The 21,071-nt window shown below is 49.8% G+C and overlaps 7 protein-coding genes across 7 annotated transcripts; 4 read left to right on the forward strand and 3 right to left on the reverse strand.

Moving 5' to 3' along the window:
• Positions 1-43: 43 nt before the first annotated feature.
• On the reverse strand, positions 44-517 carry FOBCDRAFT_278271 (uncharacterized protein; the record flags this gene model as incomplete). The annotated part of the gene is made up of 1 exon (XM_054706534.2): positions 44-517. The coding sequence occupies one exon, from the start codon at positions 515-517 to the stop codon at positions 44-46; it is 474 nt and encodes a 157-aa protein (XP_054562509.2).
• A 1,646-nt stretch (positions 518-2,163) lies between these two features.
• FOBCDRAFT_229860 (uncharacterized protein) lies at positions 2,164-2,585 on the forward strand. The gene has a single exon (XM_031188116.3). It carries the CDS (start codon positions 2,363-2,365, stop codon positions 2,531-2,533), a length of 171 nt encoding a protein of 56 aa, XP_031035381.3. The 5' UTR covers positions 2,164-2,362; the 3' UTR covers positions 2,534-2,585.
• A 1,162-nt stretch (positions 2,586-3,747) lies between these two features.
• On the reverse strand, positions 3,748-5,250 carry FOBCDRAFT_229861 (uncharacterized protein). Its single transcript, XM_059609818.1, has one exon. It carries the CDS (start codon positions 4,718-4,720, stop codon positions 3,998-4,000), a length of 723 nt encoding a protein of 240 aa, XP_059467770.1. The 5' UTR covers positions 4,721-5,250; the 3' UTR covers positions 3,748-3,997.
• Positions 5,251-5,651: 401 nt separating this feature from the next.
• FOBCDRAFT_49223 (uncharacterized protein) lies at positions 5,652-6,513 on the forward strand. Its single transcript, XM_031188115.3, has 2 exons — positions 5,652-5,954; positions 6,027-6,513. The coding sequence occupies exons 1-2, from the start codon at positions 5,864-5,866 to the stop codon at positions 6,341-6,343; spliced, it is 408 nt and encodes a 135-aa protein (XP_031035380.1). The 5' UTR covers positions 5,652-5,863; the 3' UTR covers positions 6,344-6,513.
• Positions 6,514-8,386: 1,873 nt separating this feature from the next.
• FOBCDRAFT_49225 (PRMT5 arginine-N-methyltransferase-domain-containing protein) lies at positions 8,387-11,295 on the reverse strand. Its single transcript, XM_031188111.3, has 4 exons — positions 11,031-11,295; positions 10,319-10,928; positions 8,847-10,264; positions 8,387-8,798 (listed from the first exon to the last, which is right to left on the reverse strand). The coding sequence occupies exons 1-4, from the start codon at positions 11,166-11,168 to the stop codon at positions 8,619-8,621; spliced, it is 2,346 nt and encodes a 781-aa protein (XP_031035376.2). The 5' UTR covers positions 11,169-11,295; the 3' UTR covers positions 8,387-8,618.
• Positions 11,296-11,793: 498 nt separating this feature from the next.
• Positions 11,794-14,502, forward strand: FOBCDRAFT_49229 (P-loop containing nucleoside triphosphate hydrolase protein). The gene is made up of 2 exons (XM_031188110.3): positions 11,794-14,053; positions 14,133-14,502. The coding sequence occupies exons 1-2, from the start codon at positions 11,867-11,869 to the stop codon at positions 14,247-14,249; spliced, it is 2,304 nt and encodes a 767-aa protein (XP_031035375.1). The 5' UTR covers positions 11,794-11,866; the 3' UTR covers positions 14,250-14,502.
• Positions 14,503-18,695: 4,193 nt separating this feature from the next.
• Positions 18,696-19,249, forward strand: FOBCDRAFT_49283 (uncharacterized protein). Its single transcript, XM_059612220.1, has 2 exons — positions 18,696-18,892; positions 18,955-19,249. Exons 1-2 carry the CDS (start codon positions 18,788-18,790, stop codon positions 19,189-19,191), a joined length of 342 nt encoding a protein of 113 aa, XP_059465637.1. The 5' UTR covers positions 18,696-18,787; the 3' UTR covers positions 19,192-19,249.
• The last annotated feature ends 1,822 nt before the right edge of the window (positions 19,250-21,071 follow it).

A 21,071-nucleotide genomic window follows, 5' to 3' on the forward strand; every position in this document is an offset into this window, starting at 1 on the left:
ATTCATAATGCTTTAGCTCATCTGCCATGCTTGATACAATTCCTTAGAAGTCCCCTTGTGTGGGAAAGATATAAAGGCCATGGTTCTCGTCGTCGGACTCCGGAGCTTCTTCTTCTGGGCGATTGTCATCATTAACAAACCCATCGTCAGGTTCAAACTGGCAATCGACATTTTCCCAAATCGTAGCATCGCCTTGTTTATCGCCTTCCACGATCGCTTTCATAGCTTCCGGCAGATGCAACACAAGCAGCTCAACCTTGCCTTTGCTCAGGCCACCCCGCAGGAACATTCTAAGACATCTCAACATCAATTCTTTGTCCCTTTCCAAGCCTCCGTGATGAGTTCCAAGACCAGTGAGGAGCATTCGCACTTCCAGACGTTGCAGTAGCAAGGATTTAGGCAATGCGGTAGACAAGTGGCAGAGACCCTCGTGAGCATCGTAGACAGCCGGGCATTCGAGATGCAAGCTCATTGATCGAATATACTTTTGCTTGGCGTTGAACCAAGAGTTGAACATTGTGTAGTCCTGCGGATTGTCTAGGATGAGTTCGTTCGTACGATAGAGCACAGGAAGACCGCTCTGATAGCTACAGTCTGTCAGCCTGGGCTCAATCATAATATCGGTTTGGTATGCTCACGCCCATTTGCAGGTAAATATAATATTCGCCGACAGGTAACACCATTTGTGGTCTTTTTCTGAGTGTGGATGGATAGGTACTTTTAACCCTTTTCTGCAGACGCAGTGACACCACCCCGGGACCCTTGACGATTTAGGATGGCCCTCACGCTTGAGCTGCTCATTGCTTTGGAGAAACTTGATGTGCACCTTTGACCCTCCCAATAGATAGATGAAGATTTGCCGTCTGAGCTCCGGGGATAGCTTCCTAAAGAACAAGGAGCCCCTCTGGGCGTTGCCCTTCTCAAACTCTAGCCCCATGTTGGGGAGGTTTGGGAGACGTTTGTGGCGTTGATACGATGATACGAAGGAGAAAGGATGTAGGAGAAAGATGAGAGGAGTTATCAAGAGAGTATTGGGAAGACATTATAAACATTTACGGCCCATTCATATAGTAGGTAGATGCATGGCAGTGTTTGCCAGTGCTTGAACATTCCTAGTTAACTTATCACTTATGCATATAGGAGGCCTTGCTTCATTCATTCAAATTCACTAGAAATTAGCTCGAGCCTTGTCAGTATCTACGTTCAATTACTTACCTTGCTACATATCACGCTGGCTTGCGCTGCTATTACTTGCTAGTGAATTTACTCTCTTTATTCACTGAGATTCTCTACAGTTCTTGGTAAGTCAATTCATGCCATTACTTCGAGCCAGTCTCGCTGTAAGTCGTTTAAGGGGTGACTTTCAAGCTGCGTCTGGGTTTTTGCAATCACTGCCCCAACTCTAAACATAAAAACCACATCAAATGACTCACGCCGTAGCATAAACCCTACTATTTCTTATAAGAGTCACTGTTTCATCATCTCTGCGGATCTCTGCCACATAGCTTTCAAATTATTAATTGGAACTTGAAGCTGTCATCTCCTTTTCAGAACCATGTAAATCTATAGACTACCAACACTCACCCGTAAGTAAAACCCGGCCTTCTTCACGGATCGATACTGACAGTGGAACAGGCTCCACGGCGTCTTCTTCCAGCCATGGAACCCAGATTCTGCGCACAGTAGCAGTCCCACCAGAAGAGATCACGCCTGTTCACAAAGCTCGACTGGGAGCTTCGATGGCGTATATATCGGGAGTTATTTGGTCGCTCCCGAGTTCACATTGCTCTCCCTAAGTCCAAAGACTCGAACAAATATCTCTATCATCCTAAACCAACGGGTTGCTGGCGCTACCCTAGATGCGATGAGAGTTCATCTCCTAGGGTGCCCGATGCGTCTCTCTTCCTGCCCAAGTCTGGGCAATGCCTAGAGGGAATGAATCTTGTTTTGACATTTCAACAAGTGTGAGTTCCCCTCTGCTATAGTATTACCTTCCGGGAATGTATTGACACCGTTTCCCTCTAGGTATAACGAAGCTCTCCTAATCCTCCTCTCGAGTACCCTGGTTTTCCACGATCCAAAGCAATTTCGTCTTTACGTGCATCATCCTCCCTTCAGAGAAAACATTAAAGAGACTGAATCATTTGAGATCTATTGCTCCTTTCGGTTGAGCGAGCCAAGAGGCGTTTCTCAGCTCGACTGGCTCACTGATATCTTTCCCGGACCTCACTATAGCGATCAATTTACACCCCGGCGCGAAACAACTCTCCATTTCTATGGTGTCCAGGGGAAAGGTACCAACACTGAGTATCGTTGCACACCTGAGGCCAAAGAGAGCTTCTTGAACTCGCTCCGGCGGTTTATGTTCCAGTCCACCATGGGAGGCCATATCTACTTGCCAGGAAAATTAAAGAAGCCAGTGCGCGAGATGGCCGTGATTTGCTTTCAGGAGAAACGCTTCACTTTCCACTCAGAAGATATCAGACATGGCCAAAATCCACGACTGACTGGTCCCAACAGCTGGAGGGCTTAGATATCCATGCGTGGATGGATATTTATATGGCCCTCAGTGTAAGTCGAGATGGGTTCAGTGGCAACGGCCTATTTGTAGTTGAATACAGGGGTTGCTGTGGGCTGCCAGTCAGATATTGGCTAGGAGGGTTCTCCCCAGACGGGGACTTGACGATATGATTGGTAAACTCGTTATCTTATCTATCTAGAGGGGTAGCAGCCCACAGAGATTTCTGTGAATTTATCCAATTCTGAAGAAGAGATGAAAAGCTTCAGGCAGAGAGCAACAACAACAATGAGAGTGTCTGTCATCAATTGATTGCCAAACATTCTTTTATTCTTTTCATTGTTTATAGCACAAATTGAAATAATCTTTCTCTTGTGTCAAAGAGGACCAACAGCGGATTCGTGGCGCATAGACAGTACCATCACATACAAAACCAAAAGATGAAAAGTCGAGATTCGAGCTCAGAATTTCCACCACGAGAGGAAACCTCCTCCTTCGATTTCACGTGCCAGCGGAACTACCCCAAGAGGACAAGGAGCGGGAACTTGATGTGAGGCACGAAATAAGCTAATCCAACAGATCCAATGGGAGCTCTCAAAGTGACACGATGCATGGAATAGAACAAGCACAGACCATTCCACGCCCGATGCCGGATCCCGGTGTAAGCGCTCTCGAAAAGAAAGTGAGGTTGGGCGAGGCGAAGGAGGATCTTGAAAAAATGAGTGAAGATTGGCAATGAATGCAAGATCGGGCCTTTTGGCTTTGGAAGTATTACGCGAGGTCAATTCCACCTCAAGAGTCTATCCAGAATTAGTAGTCTTGTCTGCAGAGAGTAACATCGGGATTAGATGCCATTCTACAGAGTAGCTCTCATTAAAGACCACTTCAGAAGGAACAACTGTTTTCCATAAACAATACGAACAGATCTCGTTGGATCTGTCGGACTCTCCTACTAAATCTACTACGTTCTTTTAGCGATGCTTCCCCAGCCGTAGAAACGAAATGCGATTCAGACAGTGGAGGTTGGGTACGTATCTTTTTTACTCATAAACCACATGTAATCTGAATCTGTCATAGCCTGTTCTCGACACGGGATTGGTCAAAACACCTTCTTGATTCAGAGATATCAACTTTTTATTTTTCAACAGCATCAATCACAACAACTGCAAAGACCAAAGACCGCGGGGGGGGCAAATGCCACGTCTTACGATTTGAAGATCATGTAATTAAATGTTTAGTCCACTTATCCTCATCCCGTTATGCTGCGAATGAACAATTCTGTCATACCCTCGAGTCGTAGGTAGTAATGAGATGAGTATGTAACTCCAAATGCCATTATCAATCAAGATGATTTCCAATCCTCGCTGAATCCTTCGCTATTCGGCATTATCACTCCCACCGTGTTACCTGCCCTCCCTCACTCTCCAATTTGTAACGCTGGTCTTTTCACGCTTGTATGTCGGCGTCTTAGGCCCTACATTAGCCTGTCTGGACCATGTGCCTCCGCTCCTCTCCGCTCCGCATAGAGCGGCAGCTAAACTCACCCAGCGCAACAACGTTTCGCGTTCGGAGTCCGGACCAGGGGGGGAGCACTTCAATTACGTAGGTAGGGTCCAGCAGTGACATGGACGTGGCCTTAGCTTTTATTTCCCTTGAGGCCTTTGTTTGGTGAGATCGCGTCAATGGGCCAGCCTCGGATGGCACGGACACGGCACGGAGCTCTTCGCTTGTGCTGTACAGACCAGCATAGCCATGTGCTGTAGTTGATGTTATACAGCAGAGAGGAGAAGACCCTCCAGCCTCGTCTTGACTTGAGAAACGATCATCACTCGCAGACGCGCCCATCTGTCCGCTTTCTAACGTAGTCTCTAGTCTACCCACCTCCTCCACCAACCACACAATCAAGAGTCTCCCCCGGACGTCGTGCCCCAGACGAGCATTCTCTCCCAAAAAGGCAATGTGTGTTCCCCCGCGCAGACGAACCTCTGAGTTCTGTTGCCAATCCCGGAGGAACGGCGAAGGGGGTGTATGAATGGTAAGCCTGGGGCGGAAGGGGGGAGAGCTTCTCCAACCAACTGCCCTGATGTTCAAGACGGCAAATGGTAGATGATCAATGTGTGTGCATCGGGATGTAAACTTGCAGTCAAGATGGTGGCCATGTTCGGAGTTTGGGGTAGTGATGAATAGGATCAAGTTGGGCATTGGCTACTCCAACTTTCGGTTCGGTTGAGGATGCCGGTGAATTTGCTTATGGTGCCTGGAGTTATCGGTTCGGGGATTTGTCTTGGCTTTGGCTTCAATTCACCTTTTGACCTCAAGGTGAATAAGCTGTAGCCTTGAAGACGGCTGCTTAACCCCGTTGATTCAAGGTGATAGACCACGCCATTCCGCCCAACTCCGGTCGTTAACCCCAGACATCCATTGCCTGGAGTGTTGTAATGCAGGACGGTATATCCGCCGACGGCATCATGGACCGACTTGTCTCGACTCATGCAAGATGGGTTTGTGGAGGGATGATCATGATCCTCTCTAAGCCTACGATCAACTTCCTTGAGGCCGTCCATCGGAGACTGTCACAAGTAAATCCGGACTCCCTCTCTCGCTGCCTCTCATGGCAAATGCAAGTGAATGCGCATGCGAGGTAGCGGAGTCTTTGGCCCTGCTGTAGCTGTAGCATCCATGCCCCATGTCGATATCCCACGTCTTTGGGCAACGGTATTGTTGGATGTCTCTGCTGTGCCACTGGGGAAGGGAAAGTCAACAAGCTCATCCCACTCTTATTTCGTTTGGGCAGAATTGCTTCTGATTTCTGGATGTGGGTAACGTGTTGTTCTGTGGACATGCAGCTCAATGCCACCAATTGTGGCCTGTTTTTTTCCCTCTCTCTTGTTCGTTTCGAGGTTTTTTTCCTGGTGGATGTGGATTCCCAACTTTTTAGCTCGCTTGGGCCCAGTTCGCGCCATTTCGACGGGACTGGCACTAGCAGAAGCCACTAGCAGCTGCCTAGGGACGTTCCCTGTAAGTGACCTGAGTCTGTGTGCGTGCGGTGCGTGGGCTACCTTACGCTTCGGCGCGGTACAACCTGGACTGGGCTTGGCTGGGAGTTACCTTGGCCTGAGCTAACTTCCATTCACTCCATCCCATCCCAAAAAATTCCTCAAATACATAATCGCGCCCTCTCCCACGCTCGTCTCTTACTATAACCCTTCCCCCTCCTTCTTCTTCTTCTCAACCCAATTGCATTGCATCTTCGTCATCTCTCATCTTAGCAAGCACGCTCTTCACTCTTCGATCTCATCAACGTCTACCGAACTATCCCGACCAACCTCCCAAACAACCGTCACAATGTTCTCTGCTACTCGAGCCCTCCGACAGGCTGCTGTCCACGCTGAGCGTACTCCTCTCATCAAATTCCTCGGTCCCCGAACCATTCCTTGTATGTCAACCCGCTGATATTGAGCAATACCGTCAGCTTCCCCTCAGTACAAGCTAACATCGTCTTCTGCAGCCAACGTCGACCACACCCCCAAGCCGCACCCTGCCTCCGGAGTCGAGAAGCTCCCCGAGTCCTGGTCCGGCTACGGAAACGGCGATGCTGCTACCACCCACAAGTCTTTCAGCTCCTACCGCGACCACGTCCAGCAGCACGGTCCTCTCCAGAAGTCTGGCTTCGGCGGAACCCCCGCTGCCTCCCTTGGCTCCGTCAAGCCCCCTCAGGGCGTTGCCTTTGACGTCTCTGAGCTCCCCACTCGCTTCCACCGCGCTCCCCTCAACGCCGCTGAGATCGAGGCTATCGAGTCCGGTGGCGCTGCTCTCTTCGGTTAAATATGTCTCCAGCCACAGGCGAGGAGTTATAGGTGGAGCGGTGGGATGAAAAAAGACGGGATGAATGAATGAATACCTACGATGACGCGCAGATTATGACGAGAGCCAGGATCCACTGCCTGGAGCATATATCCTGCACGACATTGTATACGGGGACGCCGAGTGACCATGCACATAGTGATCAACTTCACTGCGCATTTCAGGGAGGGGTACGCAAACCCATCCCATCGAGACATGCAGAACAGGACGATGCTTCCAACTGCAGTTCACTTCGAGAAACCACTTAGGGCACTACGGTACTATGCCGCCAGGAGCGTCATATGAAACGAGGGGCTAGTATATGCACCACGAAAGAGGGAAAAAACGGGAAAAAGCAAATAAGTCGGGTTTTTACATAGAGAATACCCCCCCGGCTGCGGAGAACGTTGCGACCTCCGTGCTTTTTGTTCTCGACTGGCGTCAACGCCATTTCTTTCTGTATAGTTGGAGACCTGCCTGCGAAGCTTTAACAGCAAGCAAGAGGCACCACGGCGTTGAACAAAGGAGTTGTTTTTGGTAGAAATTGTCAATACCAGAAAAAAAGTCTATACTATTACATCTACGTCCTACCCGTGATATGTCTTTACCGTGATGTCTCGCCATGTTTTTAGAGTGTCATGACAAGTATGCAACATGACATGCCACTCGCCCTGGTCAACGGGCGTTGTACAATCCTTGGCACCTGTAGAGCCCGTCTTCTCACGAACTATTCTCTTGGTTTATTTCCAGGGGGTTTCCAGTCAGCTCATACCCGACCCCGGCTCTTCCTCTTCTGCCTCACCTCTACCAGGACCTGAAAGATTTACAGTTTCGTAGTGTCCGCCGGCGTCTACTTTGGAAGTCAACTGAGGCTCCGTTTTCCTTCTCTTTCTGGGGAAATACATGCACGATTCAGTTCCCGGTTCCGGCTCCGGCACCGGGATTCTCATGAGTACTTAACGTCAAAGAAAAAAAAAACCCGAACTCCACATGGAGAATTGGAGAAGGATGGAATTGATGAATGACGATGCTTGACTCCATAATAATTTGGTGAAAAATTACAGGGCTTGACCGAGTCTTGCCGATGGAAATGGTACGAGACTAGACGCCGGGTTATTCCGGCTTTTGACTTACACTGACCATGATGAGAGAGTGAGTCTAGAGCCGCCTCGTAGGGCAGCAGTTAATTTTACGGGGTGTTAATTACTTGGTGGTTACTAATGAGGTTAAAGGCAATCTTGCTTGAGAATCTGGGGTTTGTGCACCTCGACAGTCAAGGCGTAGTTGATCTAAATTCCCCCGCGTTTTGTGTGTCGCCTCGTCTTGCTATGTTCAGACAGTCCAACATATTGTGATACCACGGGAAGCATTCAAGCGGCTAGAAAGAAGTCTTGTTACCATCTGTTATAACAAGGAAGCGCAAGAGGCGCTGCAGTCACAGCCAGTACTGTAAATACGGGCTCCTATGGCCTCTCATGGACATGTCATGATGGGCACATTTCATCGGTGGAAGGGAAGGCTTGTTTCATAAAGTCAAATATTGTCGGACAACAGGAGCATTACAACTCTATTAATGCCTGAACATGGCATGTTAATTCTGCATATAAAACGTCTCATGAGGCGAGAAGTATATCACAAGTCAACCATGGCCTTGTCTTGTATCATCTTATGCATCATCACCTTTCCTGTCCACCGAGCCGTAATTCCCTCTGTTAGGCACCTATACTCCCCAAATGGCCAGGTAAAGTGTCCTATAATGTGAGACAAAGCATGTGCATTGATCGGAAGTTGACCGACTTCGACTTCAATTGAGGCTCGGTCTAGTGGAACATAGCATGTGAATAGACCAGCAACAAAGACTATGGCAGACAGTATGTCTCAATGCTCATCATGTGCATTGAGACATTCAGTATCGTGTCGGTTAATACTACAGTCAACAGAGCAACAACATTGATCACAATACGTGACTTGATCGTGTGTTACTCCATCACAAGGGCAGCCAATGTAGATATTCAAAGCTAAGGATGTCTCTCCAGCTTCATAGCGGTCTTAAAAATGCTATGTGATTTCCTCGAATAGTGAACCATCATGTGAAGAACAGTTAGCTCGTATCCAGGCTACAGTCACTTGACAATTCAAGCGACGGCTGTCCCCAAATGTCAAGACTTTTAACCTTTTCAAACTCATAAGCAAAACTTTTCTTTCGTCACATCATTTATCCCAGCCAGTTCTTCTCACCGTGATCCAGGTCATTCGTCTACATCAAGCATGCCACTTGGCGACTGCTGCACAGATCTGAGGAAGCAACCTTGACACGGCTTGTCAGGCTAACCCATGTGAAAGCCTCGACGAGCCACTCATACCACACCTTGGTGTCATCTGTCTGTCGCCACATGCTAATCTCGAGCTCAGTATCAGCTGGGAAGTATAGAGGTTTCTACAACTCTGTTAGTACGCATCGATACTTGCTGGAGAAGGAACTTACCTTCAGGGGGAAGTAGATGGGGAACCAAGAGATCATATCTTTGCTCTTCTCATCGATACGCTCAGGATGTGTGCTAATTTCAATCTTCTCTCCCTTGTTCTCAGGAATCTGAGATTCATATAGAGTCGACTCAAAGTAGCCCGCCAATCCATGGGTGACACCTCTTGTCCGGCAGACAAATGTGAGATGAGTATATCGCGAGTTGTGGTCATTGGCTCCAGCAGCACCAGCCATGCTACCGCCGCCGCCTCCGACAACACCACCAGAGCGCTTTGCCTCCAGAGCCGCGAGCGAAGATTCGGGAATAGGGTGAGAGAATTCCCAGGCCTCCTGGAATCGGGGCTTGTTGGGCACCTTCTCGGCAACAAAGTCGAGAGCGAAAAGGCGAACAACCCAGGGTGTCTCGAAAGCGTTGGGGTCTCCAGATACTCGCGAAAGAATATCAGCGTGGATCTTGGGTGTCGAGATAGGGCTCAGATGAGCGGTGTAAGAGCTGGGAATGGAGATTCCATGGGGCGTAGACATGACATGCTGGATTCCGTCAAGACATTCAGGAGAGAGCTCGTTGTCGCCGAATGAACCAAGAAGCTCAGAGATGAGGATATCAACCTTGCCATATACAGGTCCATTCTCGTCCTCAGAGACGATAGGACCCTTCCATGCTCGCATATCGGTCTTGACAACCTTGACTTTGCCACCCCAGACGAGGTCATTCTGGCGCAAAAGGTAGACATAGGCGTTGGGGTTCTTCTCAACTGCCCACATATCGATAGGAACTCCAGCGTCCTCAGACGCCTTGAGTGCTCGAGTAACGAGAGGACCACGGCCAGAACCTGCAACAGCAACGACAACCTTGCCGTCCTTAGAGGTAGGCTTCTTGAGTTCCTTCCATTCCGTGAGAGCCTCAAACACGGCGATCTCGTACTGACTATACTTGACGGGATCACCCTCGAATACTTCATATGTCGCTGACTCGAGGTTGTCTGACAGAGGCTGGAGAGGTGACTGAAGCCAGTCTTGGAAACTGGTCAAGGTTGGGCTCTCAAGATAGCTAAATGGTGGTTGCTGGTCCTCGAGCCATCGCAGATAGGAAATATAGTCGTTGTTCTTGGTCTTGGTTGACTGGTCCTGAGACTCAGCTTCGGCCAAACTGGGGAACTCGTTTTGAGCGGTTGGCAGAGACTGGTGGCCATCCTTAATATGTGAAACATCAGGGCCAACGTCGCAGAGTAGAATCCATGGGACATTCTTCAAGCGCATGTACGAGAAGATGAGGTTCTGGTGGTGCTTAGACAGCGATGGGAAACCAGCCTTGTTAGCCTGGAAAGTCAGAGGGCTGAATGCGAGGTAGTGCAAAGGCTCAGCAAACCAACGATCCTGAAGATCCTTCTCGGGCATAACACGGGGAATTTGCAAAGCTTTCCATCAAGTTAGCATTCGTCAAGGATCCTGAGAGAGTGATGTGAGCGTACCAACAAAGAGTCTAGTGTTGTAGTTACAGACACTTCGGACGTGGTGCCACGAATCCCAAGCGGCCAGAAGATCGATATCCTTTCCTTCGGTCTTAGTCAGAGTCTTGGTATCAAGGGAAGAGATATTAGCTCCCTCTGTATCTAGGCCGGGCTCCCGATACATAGGCATGTGAATCAAGAAAGTGAGTCGGTTTCCAACGGTAAGAGCCTCCTCAACAGCTCGTGCATATTGGGCAAGACTTTGGTTGCCGCCATCAATGGAAGCATCCTGTCGAGGGGCAGGAATCATGATACTTCTCACACCGCAAAAGTTGGCATAGTTAATCTCAACGTTGAGGACCTGACGGGAGATGCTTGAGATGATGGGATTAGAAGATCCAAGGTCGAGCCAGGGGCTGATGACTGCAGTGTAGGTGTTGACAGCGGCGCTAGGGAACAGAGCGGTGTCCTTAGGAGTCAGAGGAGGCAGAATAGGCTCTGCTCGTGAGCCAGTTGCCCTGGTGGTAGGCTTCTCGCCATTTTCGGATAGAGCGGACAGATGCTCAGAAACAAGAGCGAAGACACGGTCTCGGAAGTGAGTGTTTGTGATGGGAGTCGTCGCAAAGGCCAGCTATCCAAGAGTCAATTGGTGGCCCCGAGCATCCTCACGATTATATGCCATGTATTATATATCGAATATAAAGGTCTTTGGCGTGGAAAGCTTGCGACTTACACCATGGTTCAGCAGATGGCCATACTGCATGTCGGTGAGGGGCTCATCGCGTTTTGAGTCGTGGTATCCAATGTGGAAATTGGGACGTTGAAGACCAAAGTTGTCAGACATTTCGAAGCCTGCGTCGTCAGAAGCCATAATTGTACCTTAGAGTTTGTCAGGGGACGACGTTTGCGGTTGGAGTCTGTAGGGAGAAACAGCAAAATAAAGTTGAGATTTCTGGTGGTGGAGTAAATTCACCCCGCCAAACCAAGCCAGATCGTTCAGTTGTGCGAAGTGGGATGTATGAGACGAAGAGAAGAGTATAGAGGGGAAAAGAGTCGTAGACAAAAATTGCTAAGAATCAACGCGTGTCCTATAAAGAGATTGTTCTTGTTGTTTGTATGCAAGAAGCATCCCCAGAACCTGCGGGTTGGAATTTCAAGCTTCAAGCTTGAGAGAAAGAGCTGTTGATCTTCGCAAAGACCCTGAAAAATGCACAGTGTGCGCCTGTTCCGAGTTGAAACAGTACAGCAAACAGCTTCAGGTTTGGTAAAAACCTCCTCATAGCAAAAGTGTTGACAAACTCAATGCAATCTCATTCTCGCATACAACTTCATGATTTCTATGCCACACTTGATGTTACAAGCACGCACATATATGCTGCATCTCGTCATATAACCCAGTAGCGCAATCACATCTCATGCACTGTGTGACAAGGATCCTTATCGATAAGTATCTGCTTAGAAGGTCCCGCCAAAATTTTCTAGCATTAGCAGAAAACAAAAACACCACGGCCTTCCGCTTCAGCCTCGCCACTTTCTCTCACCTCCTCTCCCTGTCATTCACCGAAAATAATGTCCGATATCAAGGGAGGAAAGCGTTCAAGCGCCGACGCCGACGAATCCACGCGAAAGAAGGCCAAGAAGGACGGTGAGGACGAGAAATACAACCCTTACCTCGCTCACATGTACGACAACGGTAACAGCAATGGTTATGGCGCAGAGCCTTCGCCAGACTCTCCTCTCGCTGGTATGAAGAGGCAGCATACTACCGCTGCCCAGGCCTCAAAAGCTGAGGACTCTGAGTCGAACCCTTTCACCGGCCGGCCTCATTCGCAAAAGTACTTCCAAATTCTCCAGGGCCGTCGCGATCTGCCTGTCCACAAGCAACGACAAGAGTTTTTGGACAAGTACCACTCAACACAGATTCTCGTCTTTGTCGGTGAGACAGGTTCTGGAAAGACTACTCAAATTCCTCAGTATGTCGTCTACGACGAGCTACCGCATCTTACCGGCAAGCTTATCGCCTGTACCCAGCCACGTCGAGTCGCCGCCATGTCGGTCGCGCAGCGTGTCGCCGACGAGATGGACGTCACCCTGGGCGAGGAAGTTGGTTACAGCATTCGTTTCGAGGACATGACAGGTCCTAAGACAATGCTTAAGTACATGACTGATGGTATGCTTCTGCGTGAGGCCATGCACGACCACGAGATGTCTCGCTACAGTTGTATTATTCTCGATGAGGCTCACGAACGTACTCTCGCGACCGATATTCTCATGGCTCTACTCAAGCAGATTTCTATGCGCCGCCCCGACCTCAAGATCATCATCATGTCTGCTACCCTCGATGCTCAAAAGTTCCAAAAGTATTTCAACGATGCGCCCCTGCTCGCCGTCCCCGGTCGAACACATCCTGTCGAGATCTTCTACACCCCCGAGCCTGAGCGCGATTACGTCGAGGCTGCCATAAGAACCGTTCTCCAGATTCACGCTTCAGAGCCTGAGGGTGATGTTTTGCTTTTCCTTACAGGCGAAGACGAGATTGAGGACGCTTGTCGCAAGATCAGTCTCGAGGCTGATGAGCTGATGCGCGAGGTCGACGCTGGTCCTCTCGCCGTTTACCCTCTGTACGGTACCCTGCCTCCCCACCAGCAACAGCGCATCTTCGACAAGGCCCCTGCGCCTATTCGCAAGGGCGGTCGTCCTGGTCGCAAGGTCATTGTTTCTACCAATATTGCCGAAACTAGTTTGACTATCGACGGTATCGTCTATGTCGTGGATCCCGGGTTTAGCAAGCAGAAGATCTACAACCCTCGTATCCGTGTTGAGTCTCTCCTTGTCTCACCCATCTCCAAGGCTTCAGCCCAGCAGCGTGCTGGTCGTGCTGGTCGTACCAAGCCCGGAAAGTGTTTCCGTCTGTACACCGAGAAGGCCTTCAAGAAGGAGCTTATTGAGCAAACATATCCCGAGATTCTGCGCTCCAACCTCGCCAACACCGTTCTGGAGCTCAAGAAGCTTGGTGTGGAGGATCTTGTCCACTTCGATCTTATGGACCCCCCTGCTCCCGAGACCATGATGCGCGCCCTTGAGGAGCTCAACTATCTTGCCTGTCTGGACGACGATGGTGAGCTGACCACTCTCGGCAGCATGGCCTCAGCATTCCCCCTTGATCCCGCTCTGGCGGTCATGCTTATCTCGTCTCCCGAGTTCTACTGCTCGAACGAGATTCTCTCTATTACCTCGCTTCTCTCAGTTCCTCAAATCTTCACTCGCCCTGCCAACAACCGAAAGCGCGCCGATGAGATGAAGGCTCAATTTGCGCATCCTGATGGTGACCACCTCACCCTGCTCAACGCCTATCACGCTTTCAAGGGCCAGGCAACATCCGACCCCAACAGTGCAAAGCAGTGGTGCCACGAGCATTTCCTCTCCTTCCGACATCTCTCGAGTGCGGATAACGTTCGCGCTCAGCTCAAGCGCATCATGGAGACGCACGGCCTGGAGCTTGTGTCAACACCGTTTGAGGACAAGAACTACTATACCAACATTCGACGCGCACTGCTCGCCGGTTTCTTCATGCAGGTCGCCATGAAGGAGAGCTCTGGCAAGCTCTATCGCACTGTCAAGGACGACCAGGCTGTGCTGATTCACCCTTCAACTGTCCTCCGTACCGAGTTCGACTGGGTCCTCTACAACGAGTTTGTCTTGACGTCCAAGCAATACATCCGAACATGTACGGGTATCCGACCTGAGTGGCTGTTGGTAAGTGATAGTCCCAGATGACTCTCGTTTCATTACGATCACCTTGAGTCAATTTTACAGTTACTAACATTTTTTGCAGGAAATTGCCCCTACGTACTACGATATCGACAGCTTTGAGCAAGGCGACGTCAAGCGTTCTCTCGCACGCGCTGCAGAAAAGAAGCGCCGCAAGGAAGCTATGAAGGCTGGTCGATGAAGTACTCACTGCAGAGGCCCATGAAAGAAAGGCTAGGAAAGGCTCTCCATGCGTCCCCTAGAAATCAACAATACAGGAGTGGGCAGGGATTTAAAACGTGAGCGATCGACCTCTTTGCTTATCCAATGCTTAGCCCTACCATGTACGTGCGGGAAGCGGCCCTCCATTGCGGCTCGGCCTTGCATGGGGATGGGGCCGACAAGACACAAACATTTCTTGTTACTGAGACTAGGGAAGAGGTGTTGTTTGCGACTACTATGTAGCTCGGCAAAGCTCTTCCCCTCCCTTATTCATCCCGGTCTGGAGTTGCACATCCTCACAAGTTGACTGGTTGACCACGGCGTTTTATGTGCATCAGCCACTTCTTTCATGGTTGGCTGCTCGGTTGGATTGTTTTTTTTTACAGTATTTCATGCTTCAATGTTTCCCCCTCGTCGCGCCCCTCTCTGTCTGGTCCATGGTGTCTTTCACTTTACCTATTCGGTCTTAGAGTCCTGCAGCACCGTTAGATTGCCAAAAGAGGGTGTGAGCGAGTGTCATGGAGGGATGCGGGCGTTTTTGGGTTGTTTTACTCGTGCGTATCTTGAGTGGAGGTAGAAGGAGGAAAGAGGCGACAGATAACCTTGGGACTGAATAAAGGTTGTGGCAGAGAGAACTATTGTTAGCACACCAGCCGTATTTCAAACTAGATGAAACATTATCAACGAATTCCAGGCACTTACGCAGTTCTGCAGCATTCATGCTTCTTTAGTATCATGCACGACACCTCTTCTGGTTGTTTGAGCGTTTGTCTTGACTGCATTGTTGCCTCTTCTCCCAGCCTCAAATCAACTAGGCAATCAGCTTAGCTGTCAGCAAAGCTTGACTCAGAATAGCCTGAGTATGTATGTCTGTCAGGATGAAGCTTCGCTGATGCAAACACGAACAAGGCATCCTTGCAGAGGGAAGGGTGGCCTGCATATCCGTCTCGCCGCGGTTGACGATGCAGTCTGAATGTTGGTTCGGCCATCCAACTCCAATTTTTCTAAGGTTTTCTCACCTCTCACGTCCTTCTCTCTTGGGATGACGATGTGTGTGTCAATGCCTGCTCGTTCTAGATGTGGGCGACCAGGGGCCGATAAAAGTGGCCAAGCTAGCAGGGCTCCCCTCATCGACATCGGTTCTGGAGGCGGGCAAGACGGGAGATCGATGGAAAAAGCAAAAAGAAGAGAAAAGAAAGTAAACGAAGTGTAAGTGTAAGTTGGGAACAATCACCAACCATGAAACGCCTGGGTGAGGCCAGCGAACAAACAACGCCAGTAACTTGAGAGCAATTATCGAGGATAGCTTTCAACACTGCACCTTGGCTTCGAAAAGTCGCAATGTTGCCCCTATTACCACAATTTGACACCAATGACGGTGAAATGAAGACCGCCAAAAGAGTACGAGTGCAATTGTACTGGGCTAAGTAAAATCAGCGATGGCTGTTTGTTTCAGATATACGGCGGGACAGACAAATAGGGCCGGGTCTTCACAGAGGGTGCGGATCCCTTCTCAAGAATACTTGTTGCTCACAGCCATGATTGCCCCACGACGAATGAGAGTAGGAGGGTATGAAAGGGCAGATATACGAGGTGAGGAGATCTTATGAGAAGAAAAAAAAATTACCACCAAGTTTGACCTATTCGTTCCACCTCGAAGTTTGCTTCCATACAGACCCGGCTACTGACTACCGACGAGATCAATACCTGTTTTAGGTCGTCAAAGCCGTTCATGACCGATTCAATACCATTATCCGATGACAGGGGTGAGAAAGAGCCGTTGTAGCATCCCTCAATTTCACCCGGTAAAGTCAATCGGGTTATCATAATGATTGAGACTGTTCCAACCAGGGATGACCCAGCAATATCAGATCAGTAAGAAGAGCTGATGCAAAACACCACGTGTATCTCAGCGTGGTTTGGAATATCAGGGTATCATCGTATGGACCAAACAAATAGCCCGGCTCAGACTTTCAGAAGTGGTCCAATCAATGACATGCTCTGACGGGAGCTCCAGCAGCTCTCTTCCTTTTCGAGAATGCAACGCAGTGGAAGGGCTCGAGCTTCAAGCAGACGACAGTGCCGACCGGAGAATAAAGTATGGAGAGCATTACCTGTATGTATGTATCTGCAGGGCACTTCCTGGGTGGTTGAGCATCATGGCAACCTATCCGAGGAGGCCATAGCTCCTTGCCGTTCGCCCCTGTTCACAACCTGGAACATACTTGGGGGGGGCGGAAGAAGCAAGATGGCGCACAGGTGAAGAAGCATCAGAAGATGGTGCACTGCCCGAGGGGGCCGCGTTGTCAACTGTGCATATTGCGCGGTTTGTAATGTTTTCCCAATATGCGGAAATGAGAGAAACTTTTTTAAGTTTTGTCTAGTCGCAACGCAACACACAACGATAAGACTGACCAACCCCGAATCCTGCTTCTTCTGAGCGCCCGTCCAAGGTGTCGTTTATCGCGCAACATTGCAATTGCCTCAATCAGAAGATGGTGTTGAAGAAGTCCAAATGAGTGTGGAGTGGCCGAGGTAGAATGGCAGATCCGCGAATGGAGACGCCCGAGGTCATCGGTGATGCTCAACTGGACGTTGGAAAAGCACGGGGCGACCCGAGACCTCCGGGTAGGGTCGTAATCTTGTCGAGCAAAGACTGATGCTTCTCAAATATCTCATGATATCAGAACAAGTAACCCACCATGTCTGAAGTCTCTCCCCGTAATAAGCTCTGGTCTCGCTCTTCGGCAACCTTGATAGTTTGTGTCGCCGATAGATTGGCTATCAGCTTCCCCAACACAAGCTCACAGGGAAAAAAGCCATTGCCGACATGTGCAAGTATGTGTACGTTGAGATATACTTCGCATACCCACAAGCCAAACTGCGGCGCCACGCGCTTGTGGATCCCGTCCCTTCACAAGCAAAGTGTTTTTTTGTTGTTTTTTTTGCTTTTTCCCGTCCTTCCATTCCAGATGCTGGGCTGAGCCGCATTGGCATCGATCCCAAAATGTTCTAAGGACGTTTCTTTTTCAGCCTCAGAGATCCCCTCCCCACAAAGTCCCTGCCTCGAAGAGCCACAGAGTCAGAGTGAGGTCAGATTAATTTTATACAAGGCCTGCTTGATGTTGAACCATGCCACTGCGCGTCCGACAATCGGATCTTTGCCCGTGCTCTTCTTGTGGCACGACACATGGTAGCATGGGACGACCGCAGCAAGCCTACCGTTAACTACGGGTCTTTGGCTTCAGGTCGTGGCGCCGGCTGGCCCGAAAAGAAAACACCACAACATGTTCATAGATACACAGCACGCCCCTCCCTATTCCTGTTGAGGGTTTCTTGCCCTGACCTGGTACTGTCCTGTATGCGGCGTTGGAGCAATTGTGATTGCCGTGGACCTAGGGGCTTAGGCGTGGACCATAGATGGGGGGAAATCATCATGCATCGTCTCAAGTAAGGTCAACTCCGAGAGGGATGCGCAAAAGCTCGGTATCATTGGATATATGACCATGGCGGACAGTACGTCCTTTCCCCAGACCAGTAGACACGCCCTTGTCAGGTCTAACCTCACGCCATTCCGCCGGACGCTACACCCTTTATAGCTCTCGTCCCATGGCCCCACGTCTCGACGAACCACAAACCGTTTAAGTTGTCGACATGGCTTCTGCGATGACCCATCCTATCACTTCGCTTTTCAGTATGGACACATACTGTACTGGAGCAGCAGATTGAGGCGGGAACCGCAACACATGAATGCCACTAATGCTTCTTAACATTTGTCTAGTCGTGCTCTGGAAGCGCTTGGATGTCCTCCCCGGCTGTATGAGCGCATAGTAACGAAATATGTTGATAGTGTCGATTTCTCCTTGAGACCGGCCTTTCAAGAACAAGTCATCTCTGGCTGGTTCCCGTATTCCATCGTCGGATTAGAATCATGTACGTTGTTTTGCCTGCCCGTACCCAAGTCATGTCTCCTTGTCGCTTGTAAAAGGTGTCTGCAGTCGTCCTGCAGAGCTCACAGGGGCTCCCTGTCTGTCATCACTACGGGTGTGGTCCCCACCACATCGCATCGTTTTGTTCGGCGGGGGGGCATCAGTCAATGCCATGCAAAATGGCATTGCGACGCCAACGGCCATTCCCATCGAGTTTAGTTGTCCCTAAGACGTCAGCGCCCGAGTCTCTAAGTCGTACTCCGTCGAGCAAACACTACGCACCTTTGATCATGCCAGCTCATTCCCACTTAGAGCTCCGCTCTGCCCTGGGTATCCTTGACATGTTGGCCATCCGCACTTCAGCGGTAGTACAAGCAAATCGTTCGACCCTTTCCCCAGCCTAGTCCACTCCCCGTGCTAATAATCGCATTCACGTCACTTCCTCCCATTGCCTGGCAGCTCATATAAGAGTCTATGCCTCTTCCTCGCATTTCATTCTCCGTCTGCCCATTGATTCATATCTCACCTTGTCCGATCCGTTCCTCACTACGCCATACAACTCTCTTCTATCTTGGATATCAACAGCACAATGAGTGGAGCTGGTGGTTTTTATAAGTACAGATGCAAGTACTTCTATACACATAACTGCCCCAACTGGGTCTGGGTGAATAATGCGCCTTGCGCATCATGCCTTGTAAGTTGGGACATTCGCTTTGCATATCGATTCATTCGGCTGGTACTGACTGATAGCTCCAGGCTGATGGGCGCGATAACGAAGAACCTTCATTACCATCATGGGGACTGTCTCGAGATATTGTTGTCCCACAAGTTCTCGACGGTATTCTTCAATATACTCTAATGGAGCTCGTAGCTCCCTCAGAACCTGGCGACGACTGGACTCTTCGGGATAAGGCCAGTCGGCCACCACCATCAATTCCCGTCACAAGCGCTATGCCAGGTATACCGAGCATCATGGCACATCATCGATTTTGAGAAGAGTAGTGTCCTCGAGGGGCACAGGAGCGTCACCCTCTGAGAGGGTTTCTTCAATTGCGACATGAGGACGGCAGAGCTGGAAATAATTATCGACGGGCAAAGACTGGACTGGACTATTGAGTGCCGACGGCAACGGGGAGATAGGATGGCATGCCTCTCTCTTGACCGCCGACCATTTGCAACGCGCCATTGGGCGTATGCAGTGTACGATTTTTGACTGACTGCGACGCTCGGCATTGGATGGAGCGGGAGATTGGTGGCTGGAGCAAGACCGCAAGCAAACAAAACCCCCGCGAGATACCCATGCGCTGTTGAACCTTTCTGGAGACGGGGGACTCCAATCTGCAATTGTTTTTATTTTTGGGCTTCTTTTTTATTCGGACATCATCATGTAACAGGCGCGAATGAGTTTCACTGGGTGGCAACAATTGTTATCTTTTTGGCCTTTCCGGAGCCGGGAAATTGATTTCTGACCTCTTCCTTCGCGGAAAAGACGAGGCAGTTTTTGATCTCATTTCGTTTCGATTAATCATCTGCTAAAAACGCACACGACATGTGATGTGATGCTCAGGGAGCATTGGTTGTGGTCGACCTGCTGCTGAGCGGGTCAGTAATGAGTTCTAGACACACGAGATCATGTCAAGGAATCAGATCAAGGCGCGGAAGCCAGGGCTAGGTCGTGAGATGTGGCGTGCCTCGGAAAGAGAGCTCGTCTGATGATCCTTGTCTGGCTGCAGGACTTATCAGTCAGTCGTTGTTTGTTTCGGGATGAGGTACCCCGCCGATAGAGATTGTCCAACAAGGCGCGCGAGTCTAAGCTCTAATATCAAACCAACTTAAATAGCGATGACCAACACGGGAGCCGCAATTGATTGTGGGCCGAAGAGGGTCAAGAACGATGTTGGTTGTTGAAGAAGAGGCTTGGAGCCGCAGCTGAACGAGGCGTTTCTGCTAGACCAGCGGTAGCACTTGACTTTGCAAAAAGCCATGGATAGCGTTTTTGCTCTTCAAACGGTAAACTTTTCTCAAAAGGGACCAAGTGCAACGGTTTCCACCAGCCTCCACGTGCCTGCAGTGAGGGTGGTGCCAATATCTGGTTGGGGGCCCATCAAGGCTGAGCTACCAGTTGTACCTGCAATTAGCGGAGGATTGGTTGAGTTTCGGTAATGAAGTAATTTGACGCTGTTGCAAGACGGTTTGTTTTAGAACAGACTTCCGGCCTCGCTTACTCCCGCGGACTGCGGATCGTCAGGATCCCCGAACAACGGAGGTACGTATTGCACGGACAGACAAACCGCGTAGCCACAGAGACGCGGTTAGAGGTGCAGAATGCAGTGCTAAGCATGCGGCTTGTTTCGAATTGACCGCGGATGAATGTACCTGCTTGTAGCATTGTTTTCTCTTCAGTAGCGGCAGTAGTGGAGAAGTCTGAGTGAGATTGAAGAGATTGAGATGGTGGCTTCTGGATGCGAGTGGGGAATACGAATAATGACAAGCGAACAGCCATCTTCATGTGCTCTTGCCTTTTCCAATGGAATGGAGCCAGAGCCCAGAAAATGTGTGAATCGAGAAAGAGCTCAGGCGGGGACTTACCTGTAGGTCTCCGTTCTTTCCGGCCTGAATGAGCAGTCTGTGGTCCAGGAACATGCTCAATTGGCAAGAGACAGACACGGCAGCTACGGATTAGTGCTTTCGACATCCACAACACCATTATCAAATAGGATATGAGCCGCTGTCAACTAGCTGATCAGGGGAAAGCAGTCTCCACTAGCGCCCGTAAAACATGGCCAGTCTTTAGTATGTTTTTCAAGGTCTAGGGCCTTTAGAAGCTTCCATCCATTCAACCATGAGTCTCTAGTTCAACTTTTGAGGGATGC

The sequence above is a fragment of the Fusarium oxysporum genome, chromosome VIII (genome assembly GCF_013085055.1).
Source record: "Fusarium oxysporum Fo47 chromosome VIII, complete sequence".
Taxonomy (NCBI): domain Eukaryota; kingdom Fungi; phylum Ascomycota; class Sordariomycetes; order Hypocreales; family Nectriaceae; genus Fusarium; species Fusarium oxysporum.